This window comes from Oncorhynchus keta, chromosome 30 (assembly GCF_023373465.1).
Source record: "Oncorhynchus keta strain PuntledgeMale-10-30-2019 chromosome 30, Oket_V2, whole genome shotgun sequence".
Taxonomy (NCBI): domain Eukaryota; kingdom Metazoa; phylum Chordata; class Actinopteri; order Salmoniformes; family Salmonidae; genus Oncorhynchus; species Oncorhynchus keta.
This window is the reverse complement of record NC_068450.1, coordinates 61,024,625-61,037,642: the sequence shown is the minus strand read 5'-3', so window position 1 is coordinate 61,037,642 and position 13,018 is coordinate 61,024,625. Positions and strand designations below refer to the sequence as shown.

Below are 13,018 nucleotides of genomic sequence, written 5' to 3'. Positions count from 1 at the left end.
CTCACACGATGACAGAATGGTTAGAAGTTGTGAAGACAATTTCCCTGAGAATCAACTCAGCTTTATCAGCAAGCCATGTGCATGTCGTTATCGTGCAAATTGTAGACAATTGTACTTCCTCTTTTGCATGTCCCAAAACACGTGGAATTTGCTTAAATGAATAAGAAATTCAAATCGAACTTGTTGTTTTGAAAAAAAATGATTCTAATTTGAGAATTGAGCCAAAGCGATTGAGAAAAACTGTAAACGCCTGGAGACGTGGGGGAATTAAGAGTAAATGAAATAATTTAGCATAACACAACACCAGGGTAACTGGTTGTTTCGCCAACAGACTGCGTGTGGCTCTTACTTTAACATGTCCACTCCGTCTGGTGTGGTGGGTTGGTTGTAACGTCTCATGTAGTCATGCATAGCAGAGAAACTCTTCCTCATGTAGTCCTCTGCAGAGCTCTCTCTGACTGTCCCAAACCTGAACCCACGGGATGGGTGGTGCAGCTGGGGGGGGGGGACAGGGACAGGGGGGGGAGAGGGGGAGGGGGAGGGAGGAAGTAAAGGGGTACAGGGGGAGGGAGGAAGAGTGGGGATGGGGATGTCTGACAGGAGCTAAAAATTGTATTTTTGGGGGAGGGAGAAGATTCTGTGGGGAGGGAGGGAGGAAGAGGGGGATTATTTTAAGGTAATTTTATGCCTAACTGTGTGTGTGCGCACCGCCGTGTGTGTGTGTGTGTATACCTTCTCGTCATGTATTCCAGACACCTGTTCAAAGGTTTTCTCCCCCACCATGACAGCAGCCAGGTTAGCTGTATAACTGGACAACACCAGCAGGCAGAAGATGGCCCACAGGTTCATCAGGAACCTACTGGTCCAACACTTAGGAGTCTGGAGAGGAGGGAGAGAGAGGGAGGGGGAGAGAGAGAAAGAGGGAGGGAAGGAAGGAAGGATGGAGAGAGAGAAAGAGGGAGGGAGGGAAGGAAGGAGGGAGAGAGAGAAAGAGTAGAGAGATAGAGATAGATAGGTAGAGAGAGAGAGAAAGAGAAGAGAGGTAGATGGAGGGATGGGGAGAGAGATGGAGGGAGGGGGAGAGAGAGAAAGAGGGAGGGGAGGATGGAGAGAGAGAGAGAGAGAGAGAGAGAGAGAGAGAGAGAGAGAGAGAGAGAGAGAGAGAGAAGACATATTTGGTTCATTTGATTATTCAAACCTCCCCCTCCTCCCTCCCATTATTCCTCCCTCCTCCCTCCCATTATTCCTCCCTCCTCCCTCCCATTATTCCTCCCTCCTCCCTCCCATTATTCCTCCCTCCTCCCTCCCATTATTCCTCCCTCCTCCCTCCCATTATTCCTCCCTCCTCCCTCCCCTTATTCCCCCTCCTCCCTCCCATTATTCCTCCCTCCTCCCTCCCATTATTCCTCCCTCCTCCCTCCCATTATTCCTCCCTCCTCCCTCCCATTATTCCTCCCTCCTCCCTCCCATTATTCCTCCCTCCTCCCTCCCATTATTCCTCCCTCCTCCCTCCCATTATTCCTCCCTCCTCCCTCCCATTATTCCTCCCTCCTCCCTCCCATTATTCCTCCCTCCTCCCTCCCATTATTCCTCCCTCCTCCCTCCCATTATTCCTCCCTCCTCCCTCCCACAGTACCTTAGTCGACAGTCCTCAAACAGGATGGCGTAGCAGAGGTTGAGGGCTTAGGAGAACACTCTGAGTCTGTTCCTCCCATGAGGAGTCATACCTGGATCAACACAACACTGGAGTCATTGTGTCCTGTGTGTGTGTCCCATTATTGTGTGTGTGTGTGTGTGTGTTATGTCCTGTGTGTGTGTGTGTGTGTGTGTGTGTGTGTGTGTGTGTGTGTGTGTGCATCCGTGTGTATATCAAACAGAGTTGTAAAGGTCCCAACCACCCACAGCTGTGTGTGTAGATTCCTCCCTGAGATTTAGGTCACAGACTAATAAAGGCCATAAATGGTATTTTAGTTTTCTCACCAAAGGGGCTGTTCCACTCATAGACGGTGAGGAAAAGTGCGGTAAGATGAAGAGTGACGAAGATGCCCACCCACATGGACCAATGGAGAGGCCACATGAAGGCCCCAATAGGAGCTGATGTGTCTTGGCTACGCACCTTGTAGTCAACACACACATACACACACATTATAAACTGTATGTCCACACACACGCAGGCACACACACACACACATATGCACGCTTGTAGGTATACAGGCACACAGTCATGCACGCACACAGGCACGCAGGCACACACACACACACACACTCACTCACCAGTATCCCCAGAGAGGTAGAGTAGAATGGAGAGGTGAAGTCTATAACTCTGCTCCTGGCTGAGTTGATGGAGAATGATGTCACAGCCATGTCTGCTGTTCCACTCAGCAGGTCTCCCACCTAATATGAGAAATCAGGAACATCTACAACCTTCAGAAGACACTGTTCACATGCATTTAACAATCCTTCTGCAAACATTGCTCTTGGTTAGGTAAACAATCATGTCAAATATGCATGCAATCATATTATACAAAAAACTATTGAAGGCAGGCAGGCAGGCAGGCATTCCAGGCCCAGGCAGACAGACAGACAGACAGACAGACAGATAGACAGATAGACAGATTAGACAGATAGACAGATAGATAGATAGATAGATAGATAGATAGATAGATAGATAGATCAGATAGATAGATAGATATAGATAGATAGATAGATAGATAGATAGATAGATAGATAGATAGATAGATAGATAGATAGGTTAGGTAGGTAGGTAGGTAGACAGGTGAGTAGATGACGTACCAGACCGGTCCACCTCCCAGTGCTGCTCATCGCTCCGTACTTCCCGTCTCCCACGATGTAAAGGTCAAAGGTGAACTTCAGGTCCTCCGACAGCTTCTCCAACAGGTCAATAACGTAACCATAGCAACACTTCCGCAGGTCCTCTGTTGGGTCTGGAGTTGTAGTCAAGACAGCACAGGGACAGGAAGGATCAGTCCTGGTCTACTGGTCCTCTAGTGATGTACTGTAGGTATTGTGGACTGTAGGTATACTCACTGTGGTCAGTAGTGGTAGTAGTTGTATTGGTCTGGTGCAGGTGACCGAACAGTGAGTCCAGTAGATCTGAGTGGTTAGTCCTCGGGTCCAGACACAGCTGACCAGCGGGACACAGCCCATCCTCATCCACCTCTCTAGTGAACACGAAGGGATGCTCCACCAGGGTCACGACCCTTAATCTCCGGCCCGCCATCCCCGGCCTCCATCTCCCTCCAGGACTGTTGTCTCTGTCCCTATCCCCCTCTGGACCCCAAACCCAGACCCGGACCCTTCCTCCTCCCCCGGGTCTAGCCCCAGGCCATTATTCCCCAGCCCCAACACCCCCTCCCCAGCTGTAGGCGCCCGGTGGTCCAGTGGGCCACGGTGACCCAGGACGGCTGGCCAAGAGGACCTCTCTTCAGGCTCCACACGTGGTACAGCTGGGAGGAGAGGACCTGGGAGAGACATGTGCCACACGGACCGTGCCCGTAGAACCCTGGAACGACGTGTTGGAGAGGAACCTGAAGAGAGAGAGAGACAGAGAGAAAGAGAGTGAGAGTGTGTGAGAGAGAGAGAGAGAGAGAGAGAGAGAGAGAGAGAGAGTGAGAGAGAGAGAGAGAGAGAGAGAGAGAGAGAGAGAGAGAGAAACAGAGATAGTAGAGAGAGAGACCAGAGAGAGAGAGTAGAGAGAGAGAGTAGAGAGAGTGTCCAGAGAGATTTAGGAGAGAGAGTAGAGAGAAAGGGTATTTTAGTTGAGAGACCAAAGAGGGCTGTTCCAGAGATAGACGGTGAGGAAAGAGAGAGAGAGAGAGAGAAGAGAGTAGAGAGAGATGCCCACCCACATGAGTGGTGAGTGAGTGAGGAGTGAGTGAGTGAGTGGTGAGTGAGTGAGAGAGAGAGAGAGAGAGAGAGAGAGAGAGAGAGAGAGAGAGAGAGTAGAGAGAGAGAGAGAGTAGAGAGAGAGTAGAGAGAGAGAGATACAGAGAGAGAGTTAGAGAGAGTAGAGAGTGTAGAGACAGAGTAGAGAGAGAGATAGAGAGAGGGGGTGAGTGGTGACACAGGAGAGAGAGAGAGAGAGACAGGAGAGAGAGAGAGAGGACGTAGGCAGAGAAGAGAGAGAGTAGAGAGAGAGAGCAGGGTTGTAGTGGTGATACAGGCAGTGAGTGAGTCAGTGAGAGAGGAGAGGAGAGAGAGAGAGAGAGAGATAGTAGACCAGTATCCCCAGAGAGGTAGAGAGAATGGAGAGAAGAGAGAGTAGAGAGAGAGGGTGCTCCTGGCTGAGTTGATGGAGAATGATGTCAGAGAGATGAGAGAGAGAGAGAGTCAGAGAGAGAGAGAGACCTAGAGAGAGAGAAATCAGTGAGTGAGTGAGTGAGTGAGTGAGTGAGTGAGTGAGTGAGTGACAGTGAGTGACATGATGAGTGGTGAGAAGAGAGAGAGAAACAGAGAGAGAGAGAGAGAGGGTGGTTGAGGTGAAACAATCAGGAGTCAAGTGAGTGAGTGGTGATGAGTGAATCATGATTAGAGAGAGAGAGAGAGAGAGAGAGAGAAGAGAAGAGTAGCAGAGAGAGCAGAGAGAGGGTGAGTGAGAGAGAGAGAGAGAGAGACAGACAGAGAGAGAGACAGAGAGACAGAGAGAGAGACAGACAGGTGAGAGTGAGTGAGACAGAGTGAGTGAGAGGAGTGAGTGAGTGAGTGAGAGTGAGTGAGAGAGAGAGAGAGAGAGAGAGAGAGAGAGAGAGAGAGAGAGAGAGAGAGTAGAGAGAGAGAGACAGACAGAGAGAGTAGAGAGAGAGATAGATAGAGAGAGAGAGAGTAGAGAGAGAGAGTAGAGAGTGTAGAGAGAGAGTAGAGAGATAGAGAGATAGAGGGTGAGATAGATAGTGAGTGAGAGAGAGAGAGAGAGAGAGAGAGAGAGATAGAGTAGAGAGAGAAGAGAGAGAGTAGAGAGAGAGAGAGAGGGGTGAGGAGGTAGGAGGAGGTAGTGGTGAGTGGTGAGTGAGTGAGTGACAGGAGAGAGAGAGAGAGATGAGAGAGAGAGAGAGAGAGTCCAGAGAGAGAGAGAGATAGTCATCGAGAGAGAGTAGAGAGTGTAGAGAGAGATAGAGAGAAGAGAGAGTAGAGAGAGGGTGAAGTGAGTGAGTGAGTGAGAGAGCTTCTCCAACAGGTCAGATAACGTAAGAGATAGAGAAGACTTCCGCAGGTCCTCTGTTGGGTCTGGGGTTGTGGTCAAGTGAGCACAGGGACAGGAGGAGTCAGTGAGTGGTCTACTGTCCTCTAGTGAGTACTGTAGGTATTGTGGAGAGAGAGAGAGAGACTGGTCTAGAGAGAGAGAGAGAGAGGGTGAGTTGTGAGTGGTCTGGTGAGTGAGTGAGTGAAGTGAGTGAGTCCAGTGAGTGAGTGAGAGAGAGAGAGAGAGAGAGAGAGAGAGAGAAGAGACAAAGAGTAGAGAGAGAGAGAGATCCTCATCCAGGGTGAGTGAGTGAAGAGAGAGAGAAGAGAGAGAGTAGGAGAGAGAGGGTGAGTCTGAGGAGTGGCCATCTGTGAGTGGTGCCTCCATCTCCTCCAGGACTGTTGTGAGTGAGAGAGAGAGAGAGAGAGAGAAGAGTAGAGACCCGGAGTAGAGAGAGAGTAGAGAGAGAGAGATAGTAGAGAGAGAGAGAGAGAGAGAGAGTAGAGAGTGTAGAGAGAGAGTAGAGAGAGAGGGTGGTCCAGTGGGAGTGAGTGAGAGAGGAGAGAGAGAGAGAGAGAGAGAGAGAGAGAGAGAGAGAGAGAGAGAGAGAGAGAGAGCTAGAGAGACCTGGGAGAGAAGAGAGAGAGTAGAGAGAGAGAGAGACGGAGTGAGTGAGTGAGTGAGTGAACCCTGAGTGGGAGTGAGTGAGTGAGTGAGGAGTGAGTGAGTGAGAGAGAGAGAGAGAGAGAGAGAGAGAGAGAGAGAGAGAGAGTAGAGAGAGAGAGATAGTAGAGAGAGAGAGTAGAGAGAGAGAGTAGAGAGTGTAGAGAGAGAGTAGAGAGAGAGAGTAGAGAGAGAGGGTGAGTGAGTGAGTGAGTGAGAGAGAGAGAGAGAGAGAGAGAGAGAGAGAGAGAGAGTAGAGAGAGAGAAGAGAGAGAGTAGAGAGAGAGAGAGGGTGAGTGAGTGAGAGTGAGTGAGTGAGTGAGTGAGTGAGTGAGTGAGAGTGAGTGAGTGGTGAGTGAGTGAGAGAGAGAGAGAGAGAGAGAGAGAGAGAGAGAGAGAGAGAGAGAGAGAGAGAGAGAGGGTGAGTGAGTGAGTGAGTGAGTGAGTGAGTGAGTGAGTGAGTGAGTGAGTGAGTGAGTGAGTGAGAGAGAGAGAGAGAGAGAGAGAGAGAGAGAGAAGAGACAAAGAGTAGAGAGAGAGAGAGAGAGGGTGAGTGAGAGAGAGAGAGTAGAGAGAGAGAAGAGACAGAGAGTAGAGAGAGAGAGAGGGTGAGTGAGAGACAGAGAGAGAGAGAGAGAGAGAGAGAGAGAGAGAGAGAGAGAGAGAGAGAGAGAGAGAGAGAGAGAGAGAGAGAGAGAGAGAGAGAGTAGAGAGAGAGAGAGTAGAGAGAGAGAGTAGAGAGATAGAGAGTAGAGAGAGAGTAGAGAGAGAGTAGAGAGAGTAGAGAGAGAGAAGAGACAGAGAGAGAGAGAGTGAGTGAGTGAGTGAGTGAGTGAGTGAGTGAGTGAGTGAGTGAGTGAGTGAGTGAGTGAGTGAGTGAGAGAGAGAGAGAGAGAGATTATTATCTACCCCACTTGCTTTGGCAATGTTAACACGTTTCTCATGCCAATAAAGACCCTTGAATTGAATTGAGAGAGAGAGTGAGAGTGAGAGTGAGTGAGTGAGTGAGGGAGAGAGGGAGAGAGGGAGAGAGGGAGAGAGGGAGAGAGAGAGAAAGGGAGAGAGATGGAGAGAGAGAAAGAGATGGAGAGAGAGAAAGAGAGAGAGAGAGTTATAGTTGGAACATGTAGACAGACACAGATACCCAGTCTGTTCTTTCAGATTGGCTGGGTGTAATAATTGGTTGGCTGTTCCAGTCAGTCTCATTACTTTAAGTTAATGCAGTAGAGAGAGAAATTCTGCCCACACACATGGACGCATGTAAGCACACGCACACACACACACACACACACACACACACACACACACACACACACACACACACACACACACACACACACACACACACACACACACACACACACACACACACACACACACACACACACACACACACACACACACACACACACACACACACACACACACACACACTATGAGTTAATGCAGTTCATTGTGGTTGTTTCTATCTAACTGGCCCCACCATCATTACTATTCCTCTCAGTCTCCACCCAGTCCTTGCGCTGCTTTACCATGGAATACATTGGTACGCACAATTAACTCTCACACATATACCTGCTCTGGGGATCCAAGCGTGCGGGGATCGTTGGGTGACGTCTGAATATTAACCATGCATGGATTCTTGGGCGATGTCTGGGTCATTGGTTAGTTATTGGCCGATGTTTAGGTTATCGGTTGAACGTTGGGATGATGTCTGAATATTAACAATGCAGGGATCATTGGCTTAAGTCTGCAAGTTTGAATGGTTCATTAAAACTCCTAAAACTGTTTCACATTTCAAAGTGCTCTATGTGTGTGTGTGTGTGTGTGTGTGTGTGTGTGTGTGTGTGTGTAACTGGAGAGTGTGTGTGACTGATGGTGACTTCCTTCCATTAACTCTGACAGCAGAGGAGGAAACATTAAAACTATGAATTAATACTAAGGTCGTTAACCCACTTCTACCCTCCACTCTGCACTGAATATTAATGTACCTATAGAGTGTGTGTCCTGTTTACAGCCCAACTGACTCATCAGATGTCAGACTGGTTACAGACCCCCCCCTCTCTCTGTCCTTCTTGCTCTCTCTCTCTCTTCAGTTGATTTGGCAGCTGTGTCTATTGAAGAGCTGTATGGTCGATCTCACTTAGATAACAACACCCTGTTTTATCTCCTCTCCTCCTTTCCCCTTTCCTCTCCTTGTCTTCTCCTCACACCGTTCCTCTCCTCCTCTCTCCTTTCCTCTCCTCCTCTCTCCTTTACTCACTCCATTCCTCTGCTCCTCTCTCCTTTCCTCTCCCCCTCTCTCCTTTACTCACTCCATTTCTCTGCTCCTCTCTCCTTTCCTCTCCTCCTCTCTCCTTTCCTGTCCTCCTCTCTACTTTACTCACTCCGTTCCTCGTCTCCTCACGCCGTTCCTCTCCTCCTCTCTCCTTTCCTCTCCTTCTCTCTCCTTTCCTCTCCTCCTCTCTCCTTTCCTCTCCTCGTCTTCTCCTCTCTCCTTTCCTCTCCTCCTCTCTCCTTTCCTCTCCTCCTCTCTCCTTTCCTCTCCTCGTCTTCTCCTCTCTCCTTTCCTCTCCTCCTCTCTCCATTCCTCTCCTCCTCTCTCCTTTCCTCTCCTTTCCTCTCCTCCTCTCTCCTTTCCTCTCCTCCTCTCTCCGTTCCTCTCCTCCTCTCTCCTTTCCTCTCCTCGTCTTCTCCTCTCTCCTTTCCTCTCCTCCTCTCTCCTTTACTCACTCCGTTCCTCGTGTCCTCACTCCGTTCCTCTCCTCCTCTCTCCTTTCCTCTCCTCTTCTTCTCCTCTCTCCTTTCCTCTCCTCCTCTCTACTTTACTCACTCCTTTCCTCTCCTCCTCTCTCCGTTCCTCTCCTGCTCTCTCATTTCCTCTCCTCGTCTTCTCCTCTCTCCTGTCCTCTTCCCCTCTCTCCTTTACTCACTCCGTTCCTCTGCTCCTCTCTCCTTTCCTCTCCTCTTCTTCTCCTCTCTCCTTTCCTCTCCTCCTCTCTACTTTACTCACTCCGTTCCTCTCCTCCTCTCTCCTTTCCTCTCCTCTTCTTCTCCTCTCTCCTTTTCTCTCCTCCTCTCTACTTTACTCACTCCTTTCCTCTCCTCCTCTCTCCGTTCCTCTCCTGCTCTCTCCTTTCCTCTCCTCATCTTCTCCTCTCTCCTTTCCTCTTCCCCTCTCTCCTTTACTCACTCCGTTCCTCTGCTCCTCTCTCCTTTCCTCTCCTCCTCTCTCCTTTCCTGTCCTCCTCTCCACGTTACTCACTCCGTTCCTCGTCTCCTCTCTCCTTTCCTCTCCTCCTCTCTCCTTTCCTCTCCTCCTCTCTCCTCCTCTCTCCTTTCCTCTCCTCTCTCCTCCTCTCTCCTTCTCTCTCCTCCTCTCTACTTTACTCACTCTGTTCCTCGTCTCCTCACTCCGTTCCTCTCCTCCTCTCTCCTTTCGTCTCCTCCTCTCTCATTTCCTCTCCTTCCTCTCCGCCTCCTCTCTCCTTTCCTCTCCTCCTCTCTCCTTCCTCTCCTTCTCCTCTTTCATCCCACTCCATAATGTGGGTAGAAGTGTTGTAGGGGAATAGGCTCTGTCAAGGTAAAGCTGTCAGACAGAACACTGGCTCTATCTATGTAAAGCTGTCAGACAGAACACTGGTTCTATCTATGTAAAGCTGTCAGACAGAACACTGGCTCTATCTAGGTAAAGCTGTCAGACAGAACACTGGCTCTATCTATGTAAAGCTGTCAGACAGAACACTGGCTCTATCTATGTAAAGCTGTCAGACAGAACACTGGCTCTATCTAGGTAAAGCTGTCAGACAGAACACTGGCTCTATCTAGGTAAAGCTGTCAGACAGAACACTGGCTCTATCTATGTAAAGCTGTCAGACACACCGCTATCCCTGTCTTTGTAATGGTGTCAATAAAGCTTTGTATAGCTGTCTAAAGATAATCTAGCCACAGTCCCAAGCCTTCAGTCTATCGACAGTCTGTCCAGGTCTGTCTGTTTATTCTCAGGCTTGGCATGGATTATAAATGGGACAGGTCCTCTCAGACTCCATTCTATCATCTGGTGCCAATGGCTGGAGGAGGGGAGATAAATGTGTATATTTGTGTGTGTGTACAATATATCTACCTGGCCAGGTACTGTCCAGAAGAGGGCACTTCCTCTTTGTTAGGTTTGTCGTAACAGTTGACCAGGTTCTGGATCAGAGCCAGGTCTGGCCTCACCTCACTGGCCGACGTCACCGCCTGGCCAATCAACCGCAGTGCGTCTCGGATGTAGAAGGTGATGGGTTTACGACCCACCTAGACACATACACACACTTTTAAATGGGTTTTCAAAGGTCAAATAAAATAAACCAATCTGCCAATCAATGATTGAATAAATCAACCAATTAATAGTCACCTCTCCATAAGCCAATAGGCCGAGGGGCCCGCCCAGCGAGAGGAGAGAGTCAGGTGACAGAGGGTTACCCATAATCCACTGCAGCGCGGGGAGCGAGGGAGCGAGACGCTGGGCGCAGCGGAGGACAGAAGAGAGACATTCTGGGTCGGAACCAAGGATGACCACGGAGGAGAGAGGAGAGGCGGAGCGAAGAAGACGACGGGAGAGGAGAGACAAGATCTCAGCTTCCCTCTTGTCTTCTCTGGTCTCATGACCTGTTTCTTCACTTCTCTCAGCCCCTCTTCCCTCCTCCCCTCTCTCCTCCCTCCTCTCCTCCTTCCCTCTCTCCTCCCTCCTCTCCTCCTTTCCTCTCTCCTCCCTCCTCTCCTCCCCTCCTATATGTGTAAGGTTGATGATATCCAGTAGATTCCATTTTGTTCCTTTCTGTGTCTCTAGATGTTTCAGTAGTCCCTCCCCCCTCTCCTCCCATCCAGGACACACCACAGCGACTCCCCCTCTACCCCCTTCCTGACCCCTGCCTCCCCCCTCTCTTCTCCCTTCACCCTCTGTCTCCCCCTCTACCCCCTGGAGAACAGAGAGCAGAAGGTTGGCCAGGCAAGAAGGTGGAACACGAACTGACATTTGGAGATGGAACCGGTTCTAGGGGGAGAGAGAGAGAACAGAATGTTACTACAATCAAACCATTCTGCAAGACTTTCATAGAGTGATGTTGATAAATCTTGAATGTTGTTGAATGGAGTGAAAGGCCCCTGAGTGAGCTACCTGTGCTCCCTTCTTCCAGACTCTACTTTCCAACCATGTCTTGTTGCTTTACGCCTACAGGCAAAGTCAATGGTATGTTGCATATGTATACAGGGTCTATGGGTTCAGTAAGGAACACATACACACACCTTATGAATGTAGACAGAGCGAGGAAATCTGCTAGATGTCTCCAGAGACACGACTGAATTAATACAGTATATATACATATACTCATGGGGGGTGTACAGGTCTGAATTAATACAGTATATATACATATACTCATGGGGGGTGTACAGGTCTGAATTAATATAGTATATATACATATACTCATGGGGGGTGTACAGGTCTGAATTAATACAGTATATATACATATACTCATGGGGGGTGTACAGGTCTGAATTAATACAGTATATATACATATACTCATGGGGGGTGTACAGGTCTGAATTAATACAGTATTTTACATATACTCATGGGGGGTGTACAGGTGTATGTGTTTGTGTGTGTGTGTGTGTGTGTGTGTGTGCGTGCGTGTGTGTGTGTGGTTTTGTGTGTGTGTGAGGTACCATAGTGTTTGAACTCAGCAGAGGTGTGGGGGTTGTACGAAAAAGTTGGTGGCTCGGTGTGGGGTGGAACAGTGTGTGAAAAATAGAAAGAGAGGGTGGAGGGATGGAGAGATGGAGGAATGGGAGGGATGGAGAGATGGAGGGATGGGAGGGTGGAGGGATGGAGGAATGGGAGGGATGAGAGATGGAGAGATGGAGGGATGGGAGGGTGGAGGGATGGAGAGATGGAGGGATGAGGGATGGGAGGGTGGAGGGATGGAGAGATGGAGGGATGGAGAAAGGGAGGGATGGAGAGATGGAGGGATGGAGAGATGGAGGGATGGAGAGATGGAGGGATGGAGGAATGGGAGGGATGAGAGATGGAGAGATGGAGGGATGGGAGGGTGGAGGGATGGAGGGATGTGAGGGATGAGAGATGGAGAGATGGAGGGATGGGAGGGTGGAGGGATGGAGGGATGTGAGCGATGAGAGATGGAGAGATGGAGGGATGGGAGGGTGGAGGGATGGAGAGATGGAGGGTGAAGGGATGGAGGAATGGGAGGGATGGAGAGATGGAGGGATGGAGAGATGGAGGGATGGGAGGGTGGAGGGATGGAGGGATGGAGGGTGGGGTGGAAGGGTGGAGGGTGGAGAGATGGAGGGATGAGGGATGGGAGGGTGGAGGGATGGAGGAACAGGAGGGATGGGAGGATGGGAGGGTGGAGGGATGGAGGAATAGGAGGGATGGAGAGATGGAGGGATGGAGAGATGGAGGGATGGGAGGGTGGAGGGATGGAGGGATGGAGGGGTGGAAGGGTGGAGGGGTGGAGAGATGGAGGGGGATGAGGGATGGGAGGGTGGAGGGATGGAGGAACAGGAGGGATGGGAGGATGGGAGGGTGGAGGGATGGAGGAAGGGAGGGATGAGAGATGGAGGGATGGGAGGGATGGAGAGATGGAGGGATGGGAGGATGGAGAGATGGAGGGATGGGAGGGTGGAGGGATGGAGAGATGGAGGGATGGGAGGGTGGAGGGATGGAGGGATGGGAGGGTGGAGAGGTGGAGGGATGGGAGGGTGGAGGGATGGAGGGATGTGAGGGATGAGAGATGGAGAGATGGAGGGATGGGAGGGTGGAGGGATGGAGAGATGGAGGGTGGAGGGATGGAGGAATGGGAGGGATGGAGAGATGGAGGGATGGAGAGATGGAGGGATGGGAGGGGTGGAGGGGTGGAAGGGTGGAGGGGTGGAGGGATGGAGGGGTGGAAGGGTGGAGGGGTGGAGGGGTGGAGGGATGGAGGGGTGGAAGGGTGGAGGGGTGGAGGGATGGAGGGATGGAGGGGTGGAAGGGTGGAGGGGTGGAGGGATGGAGGGATGGAGGGGTGGAAGGGTGGAGGGGTGGAGGGATGGAGGGATGGAGGGGTGGAAGGGTGGAGAGGTGGAAGGGGTTCAATTCTGTAAGGTACAGTACCTGTG

The 13,018-nt window shown here is 50.6% G+C and overlaps 1 protein-coding gene across 1 annotated transcript in view; it reads right to left on the bottom strand.

The window, feature by feature from the left end:
- The window catches only part of LOC127913774 (glutamate receptor ionotropic, NMDA 3B-like), a 59,502-nt gene that overhangs the window by 18,359 nt on the left and 28,125 nt on the right, over window positions 1-13,018 (bottom strand). Inside the window, 12 exon segments of the mRNA XM_052487031.1 lie at window positions 350-495; window positions 733-887; window positions 1,617-1,727; window positions 1,981-2,116; window positions 2,275-2,394; window positions 2,794-2,936; window positions 3,049-3,254; window positions 3,370-3,491; window positions 3,494-3,548; window positions 9,987-10,159; window positions 10,260-10,721; window positions 10,806-10,898. Of these exon segments, the coding sequence (XP_052342991.1) occupies window positions 350-495; window positions 733-887; window positions 1,617-1,727; window positions 1,981-2,116; window positions 2,275-2,394; window positions 2,794-2,936; window positions 3,049-3,254; window positions 3,370-3,491; window positions 3,494-3,548; window positions 9,987-10,159; window positions 10,260-10,721; window positions 10,806-10,898 (1,922 nt within the window).